At 36.3% G+C, this 22,086-nt stretch overlaps 3 protein-coding genes across 7 annotated transcripts; 1 reads left to right on the forward strand and 2 right to left on the reverse strand.

The window, feature by feature from the left end:
- Nucleotides 1-1,524: 1,524 nt before the first annotated feature.
- LOC128237872 (ankyrin-3-like) lies at nt 1,525-8,620 on the reverse strand. Its single transcript, XM_052953452.1, has 11 exons — nt 8,555-8,620; nt 7,510-7,854; nt 6,514-6,712; nt 6,249-6,328; nt 4,963-5,121; nt 4,614-4,823; nt 4,019-4,121; nt 3,598-3,726; nt 2,200-2,386; nt 1,741-1,905; nt 1,525-1,613 (listed from the first exon to the last, which is right to left on the reverse strand). The coding sequence occupies exons 1-9, from the start codon at nt 8,618-8,620 to the stop codon at nt 2,295-2,297; spliced, it is 1,383 nt and encodes a 460-aa protein (XP_052809412.1). The 3' UTR covers nt 1,525-1,613; nt 1,741-1,905; nt 2,200-2,294.
- Nucleotides 6,637-21,602, reverse strand: LOC128237173 (heat shock 70 kDa protein 12B-like). Of its 5 annotated transcripts, none has more exons than XM_052952464.1 (5): nt 21,052-21,602; nt 18,619-18,837; nt 17,693-17,849; nt 16,175-17,220; nt 6,637-6,712 (listed from the first exon to the last, which is right to left on the reverse strand). In XM_052952464.1, exons 1-4 carry the CDS (start codon nt 21,349-21,351, stop codon nt 16,175-16,177), a joined length of 1,722 nt encoding a protein of 573 aa, XP_052808424.1. In that variant the 5' UTR covers nt 21,352-21,602; the 3' UTR covers nt 6,637-6,712. The 5 variants fall into 5 exon arrangements, 4 of the variants coding, with proteins under 4 accessions (XP_052808424.1, XP_052808423.1, XP_052808426.1 ...); XR_008261515.1 differs by having other exon boundaries at nt 6,681-6,712; nt 16,117-17,220; XM_052952463.1 differs by lacking the exon at nt 6,637-6,712 and having other exon boundaries at nt 14,292-17,220.
- Nucleotides 12,155-13,294, forward strand: LOC128237873 (52 kDa repressor of the inhibitor of the protein kinase-like). The gene has a single exon (XM_052953453.1). The coding sequence runs from the start codon at nt 12,170-12,172 to the stop codon at nt 13,292-13,294; it is 1,125 nt and encodes a 374-aa protein (XP_052809413.1). The 5' UTR covers nt 12,155-12,169.
- Nucleotides 21,603-22,086: the final 484 nt, after the last annotated feature.

Genomic DNA, 22,086 nt, shown 5'->3' on the forward strand with positions numbered 1-22,086 from the left:
TTAACGAAAGGCTTAACCGAGCTTTCATATTCCATAATTTGTTAATCGGAAGCATTGCACATACAAGGCCTTTTCTAAACATTTTCGAAACAAGAATGTAGCTCTTATATATGGGAAAAATAAAATTGAAATTTCCATGGTTAACATATCAAATTAGGGATTCGGCATGGCTTTATAAACAATGTTCATATCGGGAAGGGATCAACGAGTCTTTAATATCTTAAACATACGACGTTATCAGGAAAAAATGACTGCACATCTTTTTTTCAATTAAATAGTGTTTGCATAAAAGATAAAACCACAGCATAATTTATAAACCAAAACAATTGATATAGAATGGATGGATCAGACGACATATTGATTGTAAAGATAAGACACACTCGCATACAATTGGCAAGTAGAGAAAAGACGAAGTAGATCCAAAATAATGATAATAACCAATTGCAAACTGTTTTTACCTCGTTTTTGTTCGCCATTTCAATTAAATCGACTCGAGTGCACAAATGCTCAACGCATTTCAGATGTCCAGATGCGGCCGCAAGCCAAAGCGGGGTACACCCATCATTATTCTGGCAACTTTGAATAAAAAAGGTTTTGTACTCAATTATTATATTTGCTAAAAATGATAATGCATTCAATAACATGCTGAGTGTGACCTAAATTGCCAAAAGAACATATATTTCATCCTTTTTACTACCGTATCAAATTGTCAATGTTTGCTGACTGCTTACCTGACAATGTTTTCTTTGTCCTCCCGCAGTAAGACATCGAGCAGTCTATCGTGTCCTTCTTTTGCCGCTAAATGATACACAGTGTCACCCTTCCCGTCTTTCTTGTGTAGAAACTCGCGGTTTTGTAGTGCCATGTTTTCTATAATGCTGTAAGTAAAGCTTAGTTCGATGAACATTTATTTTCCTGAGAGCATTGTGATGCAGTGATCTCGCAAATAAAGAACCGCTGCTAGCAGGTGTTGACGGAATTACCTACTTAATTATTATTAACAAAATAGGCTGCTTCACGAATCACTTTAAAAGCATTTATACATTTCTAACTACAGTAGCTAAAACTTGAATAAACTATTGTACAATTCGCCAAGCAGAGTCTTTCTGATATGTAAAACCAAACGAATCCTGAATAACGGTTCACTGGGTCTGACATGTTGAGTTACTGTTGGCCCGAAAGCGTGTTGTGACACAGAAAGCAATTTAATGAAACTCTCTTTCCATTGGTTCACAATTAATTTCATTCATCAAACACAATGGTGTTTAGTTTTAACGTTCTACATAAAAAGGTGATCTTGTTTGTATTGCATCTTTAATCGGTTTATGTTCTGTTGAACACTACAAATACTCATTAATATATGCCTGGATTTTTTTTTACGTACAAATTTCTCAGAGAATTTTGAGCTACTGCCTAACATAACTATGGAAATATTGGACTAAGTGAATTAACACCAACTCAACAAGGGATCTTTATGAATTCAATACAAATGTAAATAAAGATTATAGATAAAAATAGACTTGCCTTGTAAATCCTTTTTCACTTGCGATATGCAGTGGAGTTTTCACTTCGGAGTCTAAGAGAAAAGGGTTCGCACCATATTTAAGGAGTATCTGCCAAAAATGTACGTACGATATTAAGGACCAACATATGCTTTGAGCAAAAAAGGATTGAGTTGTAATTCTTTTACGTTCCAAACATAAAGTTTTAAATAACTAAACTAAAGTATTTTATTCTTACTTCAAAAACTTTCACGTGTCCAAATCGACTGGCTGTATGCAGGGGAGTCGTTTTGTTTTTTTCGTTATCCGGTGCGTTCAGTAACTTCTGAATATTGTTTATAGAAGACATTTGGCCAGTTTTTAGCCTTTGCAAGATATCATTGGATGTTTTGTCTAATAAAATCTGGAATCAAAACAAAGAAAGATTACTTAAGAGTTTTCATTAAATTAGTCAATGAGTCGTAGTCAATCAATTCTCGTTATGCGCTAGGTAAAATTTTAAGATATATATATTACCAAAGCTTAAGGATTAAAACACAGGAAATACGTCACATATATTAACGAATGAGGACACTTTGAAATATGTGGTTCAGAAACCAAACTACTTGGCTTTATGTGAGTTTTCTGTTACAAAACCCTAGAACCCCAGGTGTATTCATCTTAAAAATCCTCGATAATATATGTAAATTTACTTTACCTTTAAAACGGTTAATCTGTTTCTTTCGGCAACAATGTGTAATACATTCCTTCCGTCTCTAAGCTTTACACAGGGATCAATGTCACCAAAATCCATCAGGTCCTGTACAATTTTCTCGAAACCTTTAGCGACTGCGTGCATAAATGGAGTAAATCCGTTTGCATCTGGTGTATCCTGTGCACACTTTCTAGAAGGGGCAAAAAGATAGACTGTGTGGGATTTTTATAATTTCAGAGAATAACTGCATCGTATCTTTGAACAAATTATGTACTGTGCGTTATATTCCTTCATCTGCAGATACAGTTAGGCTCTCTTATCATTTAAGTGCTAAGGGTTTACCTATTAGTTTTATTATTATTTGTTGCATTCTTAAGATTCCTCGAGTTGAGGCATACTTTGGTAAGATTTATCATTTACGTTGTATAATGTATTCGGGATTGATGGGACAAGAGTGAGGTTGTGCACACAAACTAGATTAAACCCCCAGTAAATTTACTTTTTATCGACTGTTCCATGGCGGTACCTGACAATCCTTAGTAAACATCCCTTGTTTTATATATTATATATACATATGCAATGTATTGCTTAAGGAGTCTGGGTGGTTGTTCCATGTTTCTGGTTTGTGATTGTTTGTTTTTGTGTTCTTTGTCATTGTCGTCGACCCATTACAATTGAACGATGTTAATGTTTTAACTTTCGACTATTGGAATTGTTTCAGTAGTTTTTCATAACATATTAAACAGGAACTAAAAATAGCACAGCAATACACCAACAACATCTGAAAATGTTTTGAACACTACATTGGATTAGTCAGTGAAACGGACTTTAAATGAGTTTAGGGTTTTCAAAAGATAACGTATCAAAATTGATTTGCTCAAACGCGAGAATGTCCACAAATGTAGTGCCAATAGTTAACGATTACTACAGTTAAGAAACCACCGTTTACGTAAACTGAACATTTCGCTGAATTGAAACGCTAAATATTTTAAATTTTAACTCTAAATTAAATAAAAATAGTTATGACGTTCTCAAGAATTAACATGATGCCGGTTGCCATTTACCTATTTAATTGGCCAATAAAGTGTATATATTTCTTCAATAATAGCACATTCATAATCCAGAAGCTTGCACAGACCACCTCCAGAAAGGGACAAGGAGGAGTCAAGCTCCTATTTCCGTCAAGATAATAAATAAGTTGCTTTGAATAAAATGCTAACCATTAACCTATTATGTCGGGCAAACCGTGCATGTTTTTAGAGTACTTGCAACATTGATTTATACAATATGTTCTTGTATTAACAGTTATAATATTAACATTAACATAACCAGCCCGAAGCTCTTCTGCGCAATCTAAGTTGTTGTTTTCACATGCTAAATGAAATGCTGTTTTCTTGTTACTTGTAACTTTGTTAACCAATTCTTTTGGGCCACGCTGAAGAAGCTTTGCAACAGCATCTTTTTTCCCATACAAAGCAGCATAGTGAAGTGCGGTCATTCCATCTTTATTCTGATGAACTATTTTGCACTCTGCAAGAAAGAAAACGTTTATGGCTAAAGAAAAGTACGTTCGGCGTTTAATTGAACCTTACTATCCTATCTAAATTATTAACAACATTTCGTTTGTACATGCGATCATAATAATTTGTTTAGATGGGTTTACATATCGGTCAATTTCCCTTGATGAAATTAAATAGCAGGGCCAGGACGTACTCAAAAACCCAGATTGTGCGTAAATAACCATTAACAATAGGCAAAATTTTAATGATGACGCTTAAACATATTTTGTTTTGATTTTGAACAATTATAAATAGATGTTTACTATTTTCGCCGATCAGAAGATCTATTAGTTCTTTATTTCCATATTTTGATGCTAGCATCAGCGGCGTGTTTCCATCTTCGTCTTTACAATCTACGTCAATTTTCTACAAAAAGACACGAGTATCATTAATCAATATTAAAATAGAATTATATTATAGAATATAAAAATCGTAACATTTATTATTACTTGGAAGTATATATAATCATTTTGTACAGAAAATAGAAGGCATCATTTGGGCTGACATCACATTGTGGGCTCTTCTGTTTTCTGTAGAACTTTTAAAACATTATGTAATATTATTATATATTAGAATTAACCCGCTTTAACCTGTGAAGCGTACAAGATCAGTTTGGAATGTATCGGTGTTCTTACAAAATATAAAAGAGAGGAATACCAGCAAGTTTATTATGAATCTTACGTAGCTAATAAAAAAAAATCAGAGGGATAGATAAAACTATGTAACATTTGTACTAAGCAATCTTAACGAATTCCTTTTACTCAGCAATCGTATTGTTGTTGTTTTTCTCTCTTCAAGCAGATGGCATAATCATATTTCAATTTCAAGTGTATTATAATATGAACAGTTCTATCGAACCTGAGAGTTCAACAACAGTTTCGCTACGTCGACGTTGCCCTTAATCGCAGCAATGTGAAGAGGTGTGCGCTTATTTTCATCTTCATCATCCAATTTATTTTTGTTACGAATAAAATATTCAACCATATTTCTTCTGTTTTTGCCTGGTTTGTCAATGTCCCATTGCATTACAGCAATATGAAGCGGAGTCCATCCCTGCTTGGTTGTCGCCTGAATGAAGACATAAACATGAACGTCCATTACAAATGACAAACATTTATAAGCATCATTAATATTTGTTTTAGTGTTTAATTTCAGTTGATACGAATATTTAACGCCTAAATAGTTCCATGATTTGAAAAAAAACTACATTTATTATGTCAGCTCCATTGGCCTTTTCAATCAGAAGTTGGCATATCTCCAATGGTCCACAGAGGGCACAGTGGTGAAGGGCGTTAAAACCATCTCGATCCTTATCAGTTTGGCTTGCCCCGCGATCCAGCAGCTTTTCTACGGTAGAAACTTGATCCTTGAAATTGAAACAGTAAAATCAAAACATACATTATTTTTGTTTGTATGGATTTTTACATAACGATACAAATGCAAGTGTTTTGATTCTTATAACCCTTAAATTAGCACAAGGGGAGCTAAACACATATATACTTTATAAACAAATGCTATTATGATGTTCCTTAATACAATGTAAATAAATAACACTTGCATCTGAAACAAAATGGCGATACATTCGTCAACATATGTATAGTATGTCAAATGTTATTTCAAAATCCTTCAGACGACTTGAAAGTTAATGAAAATTAGCTCAGTTTCACTTAATATTATATTAATTAAGTTGTTATCGAATGAGTTTCTCCATTCAAATCTTAGGATATGTTTCAATTGCATAAATCACAAAGTATGTCTTAATCTTTCTGTATCCATGGTTATGATCCGACATGTTATTCATCGTGGCTAATCGAAAAAACCGGGCCACCGTATCACCGTACCGTACACTTTTCCTTTGAAGTGTTTTAATGCTTTTATAAAATTGTTCTAGTTTATTAATGTATTTGTATACAACATATTTTTTCATGATAAACCATATGTTAAGTTTTCGAAAGTAATTTAAAGCCGATTATTTGTCGTGCAACAGTCGTACACGAAATGTGTAATCTGATTAAATTCAATAAAATGCATTTAATTATCGTTTTGTTCAAATGTATGTTATACACGACTGTGTATGTTTGCAACGAACATATATTTTATTGGAGTTAATTAATACTTAAAGGGGAAATTAAAGTCTACGGTAAGGAAGCACGGGGGTTCGGATTTCAGTAATAACCATTCACCGTTCAGGTCGACATGTTAATGTAATCCAGGTGAAGGCCCAAGTTGTGTGGTTTAAGTGTGCATCTGCGACATTTTATAGCATTTACAATAAAAATCGACATGTTCCTGTATTCCACCAAGGTTAGGAAATTGAAGATGTATGTAAATCAGCGAAGTATTTAAAACTTACAAGTATCAAATCATATTAAAACTACGTATGCCAGTATTCAAAAGTTCACATTTTGACACATCAAACAATCTTTCTGCATATTTTAACTGGTTTAACTTGATTGTAATTTTATCTCGTAATAAATCGTAGATAAAACTTACACTAAGACTTTTTGACGTAGGTTCGTTCCTGCAAGCATACATTAGTGGAGTCAAATGGCTTTCCGAATTCTTCCTGACGTCTGTAATTTTAATACATTCATGTCAGAAGTCATGTTACATATTTTCAGTATAAGATTTCTAAACACAATATTTACTAGTAATGTAAATCGCGCATCAATATGACGACTAAGGATCAGCTTTAAAACATTTCATATAAAGAAAACGTTGGCAGAAATACCATCTGTAACCTAGTATAAGTTCGTACCTGCTTTGTTTTCCAACAAGACTTGGACGGCTGCATGGTGATGTGCCCTTGCTGCATAATGTAGAGCCGTCAAACCGTCTTGGTCGTAGACGTCCACGCTAACTTTATCGGCATCCGATACTTCCTCAGTTTCCGCATCGACTTCGTTATTGGACTTCAATACGTTCCTAATCCCTGCAACATCACCTTTCTTTGCGCACTAAAATTGCAATTCAATTAAAACAATCACTGAGCAATGAAACTTATTTAAAAGCATAATACAGAAGGTTACTTGTTGACGACACAGATGATTAAATTGTGTCCTTTTGGTATTCTGCTCCGAGGCTTTGCTAAGGTTATAAAGATTTATTAGCTTCATTGCAAGAAGAAATGTCGGGTAGTAAGGAGTCTATAGAGAAGCTGAGGGCGTGTATGTGCGGATGTACGAATAGTTTAGGTTAAACGCCGTTTGCGAAATATCACTGAAAGCTTGTACATGTAAGCTTGTTGAAATATAATTACAAGTAGGACATTCTCGGGTTTGGCAAGTTAATTTGTTAATAACATTACAAAATAACAGGTGAAATTGAAGCTTTGAAAACTTTTTGATACGCAACTAACTGATTACTAAAAAATGTCTGTATAAACGATAGCTTTGTTCGTATTAAATTATGGTCAAAAACATTTGAATAAATCCGCCGTAATATTGGTTTACGAAACCCAATATGTCCCTTTGTAGCACAGCCGATAAAGTCTATGGGTACCGAGTTAAAATCATTCTGCATATGCAATAAACAAATCAATTATTATAATCTTTAGTTTCCATTGTTATCATTATATGAAACGTCAAGTCTCATTTCTAACATTCAAATAATTGAATGTTTTTCAAAAGTGTTACATTGTATTTGAGTACAGCAAAAATGTAGCTCATAGGGCTTAGATTAAGTGAATTTGAATACGTACATAAAATAAGCACATACAACGATACACAATCTTGCCATGGTAATAATGTTCAACCTCAAATAACAGGTCCTGATTACTGATTTCATGCTGGTCTCCATTTGTGCCCATGTGCGAATCCGAATCATCGCCATTTAAAATATTTGGTGAAGAACGGCCAACTTTTGAACTCTCGGATACCTTTGACGGAGAATCACGACTTTTCGAATTATCAGAACTCTTTGGAGGAGGATCCGAGCGTTGAAAACTCGAGGTTTGCTTTGGGGGAGATGAATCCACAGGTTTTAAACTCGAAGATTGCTTTTGCGGTGAAAATCGACGATTGGAAGGACCATTCGTTGCTTCTGGTTTAGGATGTATCCTAGGAGAGCGTATTCGTGGGCTGTGTTTTGTTTGCTCAGCCTTGTATTTATGTAGAATATAAAAGAAATAAGTAAATAAGGTATGTCATTTATTGACACCTGTAATCAATATTTAGTGGCTGTAAGAGCAAATACCATTAGGAGCCTAAATGATTGAGTTATGTGTTGATATGCTCGTTACTGACAATCAATGCATTTAAAACGACAGTCATGATCAGACAAAATTATCAGAAATGGACTATATGAGTTTAAAACACTCTGTCGCGCGTTTTTGCTCTCTCTGTTTTTGTATTCGTTTTTTTTAAAAGAACCTTGCATCATAATTATGCTTAAATCATATGTTTCATATTTATATAGTTCAACCTCTGCCAACACCATAATCTTTTACAGTATGCTCAATAATGCAATTGAAACTTCATGGAAGAGACACATAATGCCAATTAATGGGTTTCTTTGTATCGCGAGCAACCCTCTGTTGTCCCGACTACTGCTCTCAAAGGGCCCGGAGTACCACGTTCCGAAAAGTGGGGTTGAGGTTCCAGCCTCAATGTTGGAATGCATGCCTTGACACATCAGAGCAAAAATAAAAACCTAAATAGTAGAGCTTAAGTGTAACGTTATATTTTCATTCACGTTCACTTTTTAGCAGAAAGCACTATTTTGAAAATACCAACAGTTGTTAAAAGCAGTGTTGCGATCAAACACATACTCCTACAAAGAAAGTAATAAAAAAAGCCAACCATGCTCGTTGAAGCCTGCTGAGTATCGTCTATCTCTGTTTCTTCAATGTCTTCCATTGACAACATCGTGTCCACTTTCGGTATACTCTAGATCACTAGCGGATCCAGGGGGGGGGGGGGGGGCGCACCCGGCGCACGCCCCCCCCCCCTAAAATTCCCGGAGCTTACATGTTCTTTGGTATGGAAACAATAAAATATACTATATTTTCCTATTTTTTCTTCGCTCGCTTCGCTCGCGTGTCTTTATACAACATTGCCTTTTGAGATGTACTCGTACACAACACAGAGTGCACGCAATTTAAACGTTCTCGCCTTCCCTTACTGTAATTATTCGGCACTATATAACATGATCATGTTGATGCGCCGTAAAACCCATACAAACAAACACATCAGTCAATTAATTTCCTTTGGGTACATTTATACGACAACAAATATGGCTGCGCCGTCAAGTCCCAAACGCCCCAAGAAACAGAAGAGTTTGCACAGTTTCTTTAGCAACAAAGAAAAAGAAAGAAGGTAAGCAATTTTAAATTGGTTGATCTAGGCAAATATGACTTGTTCACTGTTCCACCATGCATGTAGATATGATGCAATTGGAGCATATGTTTGTCGTTTAAATATCACGGATTTCTTCAAGCGCCGTGGATATTTGCCTCGAATCAGAGAGATAAATACTGAAGTTCACACTGTTGGTTGAAGTATGTAATGACAACTCTAAACTGTTGTGCGGATTTGGTGGTCCAGCGGTGAAGGCGTTGACCTGCAGATCTCAATGCCCGTGGTTCAATCCCTGGCTTCGCCAAAAATATTTTTTGATTTTTCACCGTCATTTTTTCCATGTTAAGAAGGTTCTTGTTATATGCTATGTTTATAATTAAGTATATTTAAAAATAAAACGTTTTTGAACAGTTTAAGGATTAGTTTTCTACTTGTAAAATATTTAATTGCAGACTGGTGTGCAAAGGCAGTATACACCAAGCCGATGTTGACAGCGGTGGCAGTCAGTGTGTGTGTACAGCACTGTCGTTTCTATGTACAACTGATATTCCCAAATATCCATCAGATGTCGACACCTTGCTCCTCCAAGGAACGGAACTTTACAATGTCATTGGATCCGACCGAAATGGTATGACTATACACGAAGTCCCCTCAAGTATCTGCATTGGTAACAAGTCATACAACCTTACATGTCATGACCCAAGAAGTGGACTTGTATCACAAATATCTGACGACGCTGAAGCTCTGACATTTTCTGTCAAATCTGCAATGTTTGGATCAGTTGAAGAAGCTTCTACAATGATTCTTACAATAGGCAATGCACGAGGCGCATCTCCAGGCGCATCTATAGCGCTTAAAAGAACTGCTCATGGATTCATCGCGTTCGACTCCCACAGTAGGGACGATAATGGTTTATGCTCTCCGGATGGAAAAGCAGTGGTGCTGAAGCTGCCTACGATAAGTGAAGTGTCTAAGTACGTAGATGAACTTGCTGGTTCCATCCCTGCAGACATCAATGTTCCATTTGAAATATCAGCAATTTCCATCACAGAAAGGTAAGCATATAGACAAATGTTTCTTTAGGCAATTTAATTGGATCAACCATTAAAACTTTGATTTAAAACATGACAGGCATTAATTTGGACGCAGTCTTCTATAATCATTATAGAAAATCTAGTTAAACGTACAACCGGCGTATGGTTTGGAAATTGGGAGTATTCTTAACATTTAAGTCTATTCTTTTCACTACAGCATGCAATGTGTTCGCTAATTGTGCTGTTAAATGCAAGGTATTTGAACAAAAATGAAAATCTGTTTCAGACAAGAGGACACTCGCGCTAATCAGACTTGTGGACCACCTATGTCAGATACAGAGGTCCTTCATCCTGACCCCGCTGTATCCATTCCACAGGGCCCGGAGTTCGTTTCTCGATCAGACCCTGCGTCGACATCGGCTGTTACACAGGAACCGACGTCCGCTCGGCAACAGGATACGACGCACGCTGCTCCACATGCTCCAGCGTCCTCACATGCTACAGAGTCGGAGTCGATGCAACAGCAAGAATCGGGGTCCTTCGATGTAGAAAGCCAAGATAATCAGGTAATGATAATAATAATGTACATACTTTTACGTCTTTAAAGTATCACATTACCCTGTAATACTTGCTTATGGAGCTTAAGCAATTATAACGGTAACGAAACGGAAGAAAATGTTCTGATCAGACTGCAAGGAAATGTGCTGATTTATTTTGGGTCTATTCTGGCTGCAATGGCGAAATGGTCGGTGTTGGAATGGCATTGCGTAATAAATTATCCGTTATAACGTCGACGTCTTTAGTTTTGTCAAAACCAGCTCCTCGGAAAAGAAAAAAAAAACATATTCAAAACGCATTTTTGCAGCGGTTTTGAAGAAATTATTGTATTCGAATTTTGCATGTTACTGTATTACCAAACACCGTTTTAATTGATATTAAAGCGCAGCGGCTATCACGACGATGAATCGACACGAAAGGACATCGCACACTTCACGAGCCGCCAGGTGCCGGATGCTGTTAAAAATTATTTCATTCCAAACAGACGACCGAATGCGAACTTCACGTTTCCCTCTAAAATTTACAAGGATAAACGTCGGAAGGATGGACAGATGAAACGATATTGCTGTAGAGAATGGTTTGAAAAGTTTGAGTTCATATCTTATTCTGAAAGTACAGACGGGTTGTTCTGCCTAGCATGCGTGCTTTTTCCAGATACAGAGCATCGACGTCCAAAACTTCTTGTCAAAGACCCGTATAGGAATTGGAAAGACGCCGTCTCTGATCTGAAGACACATACCTGTAACGAATACCACATCAACTCTATGGCAAAACTGAATGCATTTGTCACTACATTCTCTTGTCCATCGAAAAGGATAGACGCAAATATTGAGAGTTCTAACTCGGAGAGAATAAGCAAAAACAGGGAAATTTTGAAATCCATCGTGAAAAGCATCGTGTTTTGTGGCCGTCAGGGTATTTCTCTACGGGGTCATCGTGATGATGACACTACCACTAGCTTAATTAAGGGCAACTTTAAAGCTTTACTACAATTCCGTTGCGAATCAGGTGATTTAACATTGAAAGACCATTTGGAGAATTGTGCTAAGAATACTTCATACACTTCAAAAGTTTCACAAAACGACATTCTTGATTGCATTAAATACTACATACAGAAGTGCATAGTAAGCGAAATTAACCAGCAAAATATTGGGCCGTACTTCGGATTCCAATGCGATGAAGTCACCGACAATTCTAATTGGGAGCAATTAGGCATTGTGCTTAGATACACCGTTGACAATAAACCAGTTGAGCGTTTGTTAGAATTTGTTGAATTGGAAAAAACAACTGGTGAGGCAATCTGTGAAAGCATTGTCAAAGCATTAACGCATTAACGGACGCCGGGCTCGATGTCCAATTGTGTAGGTCGCAGACGATGGATGGGGCTGGAAACATGTCCGGAAAGCAAGCCGGTTGTGCAGCTCGATTCCAATCACTGTCGCCCAAAGCACAATATCATTATTGTTCCAGCCATGATCTCAATCTTGCATTATGTAAATGTTGCAATATAAAGGAAATTCACGTCATGTTGGACACGCTCACCCAACTAGGACTGTTTTTCAAGTATTCGCCGAAACGCAGCAGGCGTTTAGAAGAAGCTGTTACAGAGGCTAACTCGACTCGACCGAAATCAGAGCAAATATCGAAATCCAAGTTTCATGTTTTCTGCGAGACCAGGTGGGTAGAAAAGCAAACGACATTGCGTGATTTCAGCAGCATGTATGAGCCAATAGTGGAATGTTTGGAGGCGATTGGGCAGCTGGAATCTGGCTGGGATACAAAAGCGGTCACTGACGCTTACGGTCTGCTGAAGAAGATTACCGATTCGACATTCATTGTGTGCTTTCAGACCGTCTTACACACGTTTGGATATGTAATCGGCATCAGCAGCAAACTACAGGGCACATCTCTGGACATTATTCAGGCATATGAAATGGTTACGCATGTTAAAACCTCTGTGTCTGAAGCAAGGAACACTGATTACAAAGATGTGTACACAAAAGCATCAACAATGGCACAAAAAGCTGGGTTAGACAGCCTCCAAATGCCTAGACGATGTGGACGTCAGACACAGAGAAGTAACGTGCCAGCAGACAACGTAGAACAGTACTCTGAACGGGCTGTGTTCCTTCCTTTTGTGGACTCAATGTCACAGCAACTAAACCTCAGATTTAACACCATGACACAGCAGGCATGTCTGGCGTTCTGTCTGCTGCCAAACAACATTGCCAGCGCCACTCAAGAGTCGATGCTAGCTCTTCTGGACTTTTACAGAGATGACATGCCACAGCCAGACATGTTCGCACAAGAGGTCCAGCTCTGGAAACAGACCTGGAGGAACACGGAAAACAAGCCGTCGACTATTGTCGAAACATTGACAGAAACATGCCAACATATGTATCCCAACATATCGAAAGTGCTTACACTGTTGCTTTTAACTTCTGTGACATCAGCAGGAGTGGAACGGTCCAACTCGTCATTGAAATTCATCAAGAACCCGCACAGGAGTACCATGGGCCAGAGCCGGTTCAACGCTCTCATGCTACTCTTCATTCATAGGGACATAAAATTGGATATTGAGGAAATTGTGAACATCTACGCCAGGAAATATCCTAGGCGCATGCTACTGATAGATCCATTGTGCGAATAGATACACATAGATAGCTATGCACTTAGAATATGTTGAATAGTAAAAGTATCTGAACATGGGTTCACAATTATACATGTATCTTCCCTCGTTTTTCCCGCTTAACGAAAATATACAAATTATATAAGCCACTTAGTCGTCTTAATAGAAACCTCGTTATGATATTAGAACTATAGGTATGCCTCTGGATCTGCTAGTGCAACCTTTAGAGTGATTAAAAGTTACGCCCCCCCCCCCCCTAACCCAAAATCCTGGATCCGCCCCTGCTCTAGATAGCTATCCTCTATTCATAAATACACAAAACTGGAAATGATCTGTCTTTACCATCCATTACAAGCACTCGTAAATCACAAACGTTTAAACCAAAGGGATAATGAATTGTTTTGTTATTTCTTTACATCACAAATACGCACAATGTGTTATCGTCATGCAAATTTATATATCGACTATGATTCATTTGAAAAGGTGCAAATTGATTATTGGTTTAAAGAGTATTTGTGGATGAATAAAACCGTTTTCTGAAAATGGTAATTGCAAAAGTAAAACGCATGCTTGTAATAACAGCGTTTAAACAATTCTACCCGGCCGAGTTAACGAAAGGACATGCAATACCTGTAACTATAAGGCAAACGACCTTCAGTGTGTTTACAAACCGATTTAATTACAAAATGTATGCAATTGAAAAGCAAATCCAAATGAATATTATTGATAGATTTATCGCTGTTCACAGTTTTTAAAAAGCAAGGATAGAGAAGAATATAATCATAACTTAATAGTAGAAGTAGTAGTAGTGGTGGTTGTGATTATGGTGGTGGTGGCGGTGATGCGGTTGTGTTGTTTTTGCTGTTGTTGTTGTTGTGGCTGCTGCTGCTGCTGCTGCTGTTGTTTTTTTAATAAAAAAACACATTAACTTATTCATTAAACAGGCAAACAATGCCATTAACTGAACGGAAATCTTCGCCAATATATATTATGATGACGAAAAACGCCTACTGCATACCGTGCACGTACATAATGACATTGAACAGTGCAAATAGAGTCGCTCACGCTATCTCTATGGAAAGGCGCTTCAATTGTATTGAACCATTTTGTATAAAAGTTATTGATCATACGAGTAGTATTTTTGTCCTTGGTTTTACTCTTAAAACTAGTTATGCAACTGCTTTAACAAGCTAGCTTTAGATCTATGATCGATAAACATTGATAAAGGAAGTCATTCATGATCCGGACAATGAAGAAAGCTAATTTGACAGTTTAAATGCCCAAGAGCCCAAAGAAAGTATCAACGTATGTCATTTCATAAATGATTTGATGTTTTCATTTTTGAATGGGCCTATGAAAATGAAATGTTTTTTTTTTCAAATTTTATTGTTTATTTATTTTACGCAGATCGATTCTGACGAATGTTTCAGTCAGTCTATTTTCCACCAAGACTTACATGTTAAACTAGTGTCAGAAGTAAAAGGTAGCTTTTACTTGGTGTTTGTCATTTCTTTCTGGGTCAATGATAATCTGTGTTGTTGTTTTTTTTCTCACATTTTCTGTTTGTTAATTTTACGTTGATCAGATCTGACGAAAGCACTAACAAACACAAAATAGTATGCTCTATTCTGGTGGATCGTTGATGCATTTTTCTCAAATTTAGAGGTGAACCACCTCTTCATATAAAAATTTGCGTCTTAAGACGAAGGTAGATGTTTGAATATGGAGGTTCAGTTATGTCTATATATATGTCTTATATGTATGAGATAGAAGTGCCCCTCTATTTGCTACACATGAATGTTTATCTAATACGTTAAAAACTAGTTGAGTGCGATTTAGATACATGCATATATTTACAAGAAGTTACTAAAGTATTGCAGGCTGCTGTTGAGTCGTTACATTGTGTGATGCCACCGCTAAATGAGAAACTGTTCGTACGTAAATTGTAGAGTTCATTTATATAATCAATCTTAATCGAAAACAACTGAAAGTAAAGGAGACACATTTTAAAATCAATTTCCTTATACATGTATACTCAAACTCCAGTGGGACTGACATTGACCCTAGAATAAACAAAATAACACAATGTATTTTTATATAAGCCAATGGTAGCAACGACCTACTAACCGTGTATTATACATATACCAAACATATAATAGTATTCATTTCATACTTCAAATCATAATACACATTCAATCCAACTCTAGTGAAATAATACAGTCCATGGACATTGACATGGACATGAAATCATATAACTATATACAGCACCGATACTGCAAGAGTAGCATTCATATACAATTCTAAATATGAACCTTACGCTATAGCCCCTAAATTTGCAGTTTCGTTCGTAAGAAATAAATACGGTTGTTGTCGCCTACAAGTCCCAAGTCTGAATGAAATACGCGGCTTGCGTGCACGAAAACCTCGTGCAATTAATACGCCACTTATTGGCGAATAAATGATTAAGGGAAATTAATGTTCGTCTAATTTACTACATCTAAACACCGAAAATTACATTCATCAGACATAGAGTTTTGCTTTCATTTGTACACTACGAGAGGTGTATATGGAAGCCTTTATCGTAACCACTGGTAAATTGATTATCAGGTCTAATGTCGGCTTGATGAGGTAAAGAAAACACGACATGTTAATGGGCTGGAACGTTTTAGTGTTATATTCACTTGTCGTTCAAGTATGTCTACATTGTACAAGCTTAAAATTGCACGTACAATAGCACGAGAAACGTTATTTATGCGAGTATCAGTCCTCGTACAAGAAAATGTTTAAAACCTAAACAAGCGAATAGTTCAATTAATCGAATTATACCAAATATCATCGCGTACCATTCAGGCAGTGGTAAGGTCTGAGTATAATTTTCAGGACGCTGAACATTTTCATCACCTAATAATCTAAATATAGTTGAACTTCTTCCTCAGTGTTGGGATTTGTTGTACAGAACTTAATTTCGGTGTCGCCGAATATAAACGTCTGGTCAAATGTATTGTCGATCGATATCTTCGACGAATCCAGTTCCATGTCAATTTCTCCAATTTTTTCGCAGTCTGCATCTTTCACTAGAACTGGATTTCGTTGCGAAGATCTGTAAATACCGTAGTTCATATGTGCTTGATAATCATTAATAGGACGTCCAATGCGAGAAACTTTTTGTCCCGGGGAAATGCTCGTACCAACAACAATGGCTTTCCAGAACCCAAACAGACAAAAATCGCCATCATCATGTTCAAGAAGGTATTTGGCAGGATGAATATTTTTATCGAATGGAACTATGAGTTCAATTCCATATGTGTATCTAGCAATTCTGGAAGAAACGGATCTCGGATTGTGTCCGAAAACAACAGCTCCTTTCAAGACAGCCATCCCACAGTCATCTGGAATTATGAGTCTATTCTTTTCTCCAAATGTTTCTTTAAATGTTTCTTGGACGAATGGGCTTTCTGCAAAACCCCCAACTAAAACGATGGATTTCACGTTTCTCAATTCTCTGCTTGACAAAATACGTTTTACATGGTATACAAGTTTTTGCACCGTGGTGGAGAACATATTCTTGATAACTTCAGCGTCAATTCTCATTTTATCTCCTTTCCAATCTACTTTGTTGCCAAAATGTTCTTTTACTGACGCCAAATCTTTTCCATATTCTTCAAATATCTCCTTCAGACTTAATGGCATTTTGATCAGAATTTTCCCGGAAATTGTGGTCCCTATTGAACGTTTCTTTGTTTCAAATTCTCTCAAAATATCGAGGTAATCTGCCATTTGTTGCTTCTGAAATGTCCTCAAAACCTCGTCAGAGACTACTGATGCCAGAAATTCCAGAAAAGTGTTGTCAACTTCTGTTCCTCCCCATGAACCACCGCTTGGTTGTTTAATTTCCTTAAGTGATTTATCTCTCTGTTTTTCATGAACTGTTATATCAGCTGTTCCACCTATAAAAGAAACGAAAATATGTATATGCAACATGATAATAAAATGCCACTAAAGGTATCTGATACTCAAACGTTTCGGATGCCTGGTGACCACATCTTATTTAGGTATCCATATGTAGATAAAGAATATGATAAACCTATACCAATTATACTATTTTGAAACCACATACTGGGATGACATAGCCCTTACGTACAAGTAGCGTTTAACAACCTCTCTATAGTATAGTCAATGGCTCGATAAAATAACAAGCTTATTAGTACATCAGATACCTTTAAGCCGTTGCTTTGGGTGACTTATGCGTTGTTCCACTTATTTATTATCAGTGTCAACAAACAGTTTTTAATCAAACCGAAATTATCTTTCAATAAATTGGACGTCATTTACTTTCTCAAAACTATTTGGTATGTCGCGTTATGTTTTCTTTCTTTTGCATTTTTGGATTAGATGTGAAATAAGTCAAGTTGAACTTACCACCAATATCGACAATCATATATTGTGTTCCAGCAGCTGAAATGTTTACCCTCGCCCCTTTAGAACCACGGGTAACTTCCGTCTCGATTCCTTGACACCAAATCGAAGCTGCCTCAGGCTCAAGCGCGATAACAAGCTTGTTGTTTTCGATACCAGCCTTCAAATTAAAAAAAAAAGTTAGACGATCTAGGCATCATAACGAGCGCCATCCAGGGACGGTTCAAGTATTGACGTTGGCGGGTAGCAATCGGGGCGCAACTAAGAGCGAGCAACAACTCCCACAGGAACCGAACAAATATGCTACATTTATGGTACCCATGTTTTGGGGACCTCTTTCTGGAGTATTTTGGTTAAAATCTAAACCATGGTATACTTCATGCATATTGTCCTACCATATCGATATAAAAAGTTCATTTGACAATCTGACGCCCGATTATCGAATGTTTTCTACAGACGACACAAAGACAATGAATTTATTTCGCCTTCAGGCCACCATCCCTTGCAATATATGTACACGTATATAAAGCATTTGTAGAACACGAGATCATGAACTAGATACTATGCTCAATATAAACAGTAATCATCGTAATGTATCAATTCTAAACATAATTTATTATATTTAGAATAACTACAGTGTTGCAAATCGTAAAAATCCACAAGTATTCCAATCAGAATGGTCGGACGTGAAACATGGTATGGGATTATTTCTTAACAATGGTGGCAGGGGTTAGGGTTGACGGGAATGTCAATAGCAAGTTTCATCTAAATGTCTTTCAATAACTGAAACAAACCGGATGATAATCGAAAAATGAACTGCATTTACAATAAGTTTAAACTTTGGTTAATCATAAACGGTTTAAACGTACTACATTAAACGCCTTCTTCCTTCCCATGTATCAATCTCATTACCACTGCATTCCTTTTACCTTATTGGCTGCGTCTCTCATAAACTGCTTTGCACGGTCATTCCAAATGGCAGGAACAGTCAAAACAAATTGAATATCCTCCTCAGTAATATCAGGCAGACGGTTTTGTAACAAACGCATGAGATGGTCCTTTAGGAATTTAATTGAATAGGAGAAAATCTTTATAGCTTTCATGTCCTTGCCGTTGATTTCTTCAAGCATTGTTTCCTTGGTTAAATCCTACAACCATTTCATAGCATAGTGGTAAATCATTGTATGTTCTGTAATGTAAATAACTGTTGGGTCAAGTAGCGAACTCAGCAGTATTAGAGTTTAATAAACATGAATAACAGTTCTGTTTATTGTAACAAACTTTTTTCATCAAAACTCCAGCATCATGCAAGGAACTGAAATGTTTTAATAAAATGTTTATGTCGAATTTAACTGTTTTGTTTTTAAGTTTGTCTATTTGTCTATCTTTCAGACTTGAATGCGTATCGAATGGGAGTGCTGAACTTTTAAAATGCAATGAATTAAAAGGTGGCGCCCTCCTATCAGCGGTTTTCTGATAGTTTAACAGAAACAATATAAAAATGGAGGACACCATTTTTTCCGAAATTACTACACTTCAATACCGCCTAAGCAAACAAATCGTTGTATAAAATATAAATATTCCGATCATCTGTTCATCATAACTTCATCATTAGTTTTGTTTGATTTTCAACACCAATTATTGGCATTTTACGTCCTCAGATAATGATCTCACACGAAAGGGAATGTGTAATATATATTCGAGAAATATCAGGCAGATTTAACGTTAAAATAAGGTCTAGAATGTTTTGTCTATATTTTTCTCTACTTCGGACCAAGTCGAACTTATCTAATGTAAGCCATGCGCGTTTACAGCGCATACCATTGCCGGGAAAATTGCAGATGCAAGTTTATCGTGTTTACAAAAACGATTTACATAATAATTCAGAGTATCTCTAAACCTCGTTATACAGGATCCCGGATCTCAAAATTGACATTGAAAATTTACGCAATGCTTGATGAAATCTTTTTCACATGAATGTCATATCGATCACATTGAAATGCAAATATACAAGATCTATTCTTTTCACGTAGAGTGGTATTTTTATTTACAATTTAGCATTGTTTAGATAGTAGAGCAACTGCCTTTAGGCATTATTTTGTTTGTAATTAGACGTATTTTGGCGATCGATTGATTTTCCTGTCTTTTTTTATTTAGTTTTGAGGTTCAATACTCAGCCAGCATAATACTTAATCCGTTGCAACATGTGTAGGTGTAATAAGGAATTGAGAAACTTTTACGAAAGAAGATTTTATCATATTTTCAATCAAAAAGCAAAAAAACTACCCGATCAACAATGCCTTGCGGCTTTCTGGTGATTGCAGGTATTTTTGTTACCAGAAAATGAATTAAATGCACTATTTTTGCATTACTTTCTTGAATGTCTTTCTTATTTGAAAAGCTATCATCAAGAATCCACAAGTAATTCTAGATTTGGTTCCACAAGACATTGTATATTTGGTAGTCTGGAGCATTTTGACACAAAAGTATATTTATATTGTCGATAGAATTATCCGAAAAAAATGCAAAGGCTTTTTATCCAAAATCTGATAAAATATTCTTTCGTAAAATTTGCTCAACTCCCTTCTACCCCGAACATGTTACAAAGGATGTTTGTTCTACTCCCGAAAAAGATTGCTAGAAACTCAGTAAGAACTATTCAAACCTTTAATTTTGGGCCTGTCCCACCCACTTTTGCATTGTTGAAGGCCAGACAGACACGCAACAAGATTTACGGAATGTCACAAACTGTGTTCCATATCAAAAGGTACATTATCACGGTACGCTTTTTTGACGTCCTGTATCACGTCGAATTCGTTGTATAAACGAGTATGCCTCAAGATGGATGCATGCTTATAGACCGAGCAACACGTGATATAATATAAATACAGGTTATCAGAAAACTGTCACTATGATAACATTTCTTTTATTATATATACATGTCTCATTCGATTATTTCCATGTTTAAACGCACTTCGTTTAGTTTAAACCAACGAAACTGCAATAAGATTTTACACAACATTCCCTTGAATTTTCATGTCGGAAATGACGTCATAAATCAATTGCATTAATGAATTTCAAGAATATAAATACAAACAGCAGTTGAATACATTCGAAGTCATTTCTTTACGAAATATGATACATGTAAAAATGTGTTACTGAATAGTAATTGTATTTTGTAAAAAACTTGAACAAACATCCGTCTGCAAAAGGTAGCACTCAACATATGCTACTATGCTGATCAATACGGGTTTGGAAAACGACAGTTTAGCGTAATACGGATTTTTTTAATACGGCGTGCTGTATTTTCGCTGTCGAATACTGAAAAATGAAATTGATAGGCATATAATAAATGAGCATACCTTGTCATCTTGCAGCATCATCTTGAATCGTCTGAAGTAGTACCACTCATAATGATTTTCGTCTTCGGCCAGAGAAGCATAATGGTTCTCAGCTTCGTATCCAAACGAGTGAAACTTTCCATTGGGATCTAGAAGGACGCATGTTGGGGTTTTAAGAGAAACGAGGGATCTGCCCCCGGCAATCCAAGTTTGGTTGGTGCAAACATTTCTTGGGTCGTTGTTGGTTGAGTATGCGTATCCGCTAAATGTAGTTCCAATGTCAAAGGCAGCGACTATCAAACTTGCTGAACAACTAGCCATGTTTCTATCACAAACAAATTTACATATCTAAGTTATCGTAAATGTTGCAGTATACAATTGAATTTAATAAAAATAAGTTTATCAAATTTAAGTTGCCAATTTAAACCACCCTGTCGATACTTGTTAAATATAAATTGGAAACTAATATGTCCGTTGCCAATACAAACGACGCGAAAACTGAAAAATTAATGTAATAAACATCCTCTTCCATATAAACTACCTTCCGCCTTCACAAGATTAACGTTTTGAATTATCTAATCGATCCTGATATAAGCAACGGCACACAGTGTGATAGACATAAACATAGAAATAAACTATTGTTTTAATGTTTAACTCCATACATATCATTTACATTAAAGACAGCATTGGAAGAACGGTGGCTCACTTTTTGAAAATAACCCCATAATATATTGTGTCTTCTTTATTCGAAATTTAGGACTGATCCTTAATTGACATACTCCACTAAGTCATGAGAAACAAAAGTGCCACAGGCCAAGGCCAACGCTCGTATTTGTTTTCAGTTAAATAAAGGGGCATAACTCAACAATTATTTAAGCCATAAAGTTATGGGCCTTACTATTCATATGTTCATTATTCCTTTCAACATATGTATCATGTTTAATGGGATTGTTTTAAAGTGTGAGCACGCAGGAACGACGGCGACACTAAGATTAAAACGAGCTAACAAAGTTATCATTGTCTAATAGATGTTTATATAACTGAAGCTTATACAAC

Source organism: Mya arenaria, chromosome 6 (assembly GCF_026914265.1).
Source record: "Mya arenaria isolate MELC-2E11 chromosome 6, ASM2691426v1".
Lineage (NCBI taxonomy): Eukaryota > Metazoa > Mollusca > Bivalvia > Myida > Myidae > Mya > Mya arenaria.

Coding starts and splice junctions, on each gene's coding strand:
- LOC128237872 (XM_052953452.1), bottom strand. CDS start 8,620: ATGTTGTCAATGGAAGACATTGAAGAAACAGAGATAGACGATACTCAG. Junction 7,855..8,554: donor AGCAGGCTTCAACGAGCATG/GTTGGCTTTTTT, acceptor CATAAATACAAG/GCTGAGCAAACAAAACACAG. Junction 4,122..4,613: donor AACTGTTGTTGAACTCTCAG/GTTCGATAGAAC, acceptor GTCTTTTTGTAG/AAAATTGACGTAGATTGTAA.
- LOC128237873 (XM_052953453.1), top strand. CDS start 12,170: ATGTTGGACACGCTCACCCAACTAGGACTGTTTTTCAAGTATTCGCCG.
- LOC128237173 (XM_052952464.1), bottom strand. CDS start 21,351: ATGGCTAGTTGTTCAGCAAGTTTGATAGTCGCTGCCTTTGACATTGGA. Junction 18,838..21,051: donor TGATGCTGCAAGATGACAAG/GTATGCTCATTT, acceptor AAATGGTTGTAG/GATTTAACCAAGGAAACAAT. Junction 17,850..18,618: donor TGAGAGACGCAGCCAATAAG/GTAAAAGGAATG, acceptor TTTAATTTGAAG/GCTGGTATCGAAAACAACAA.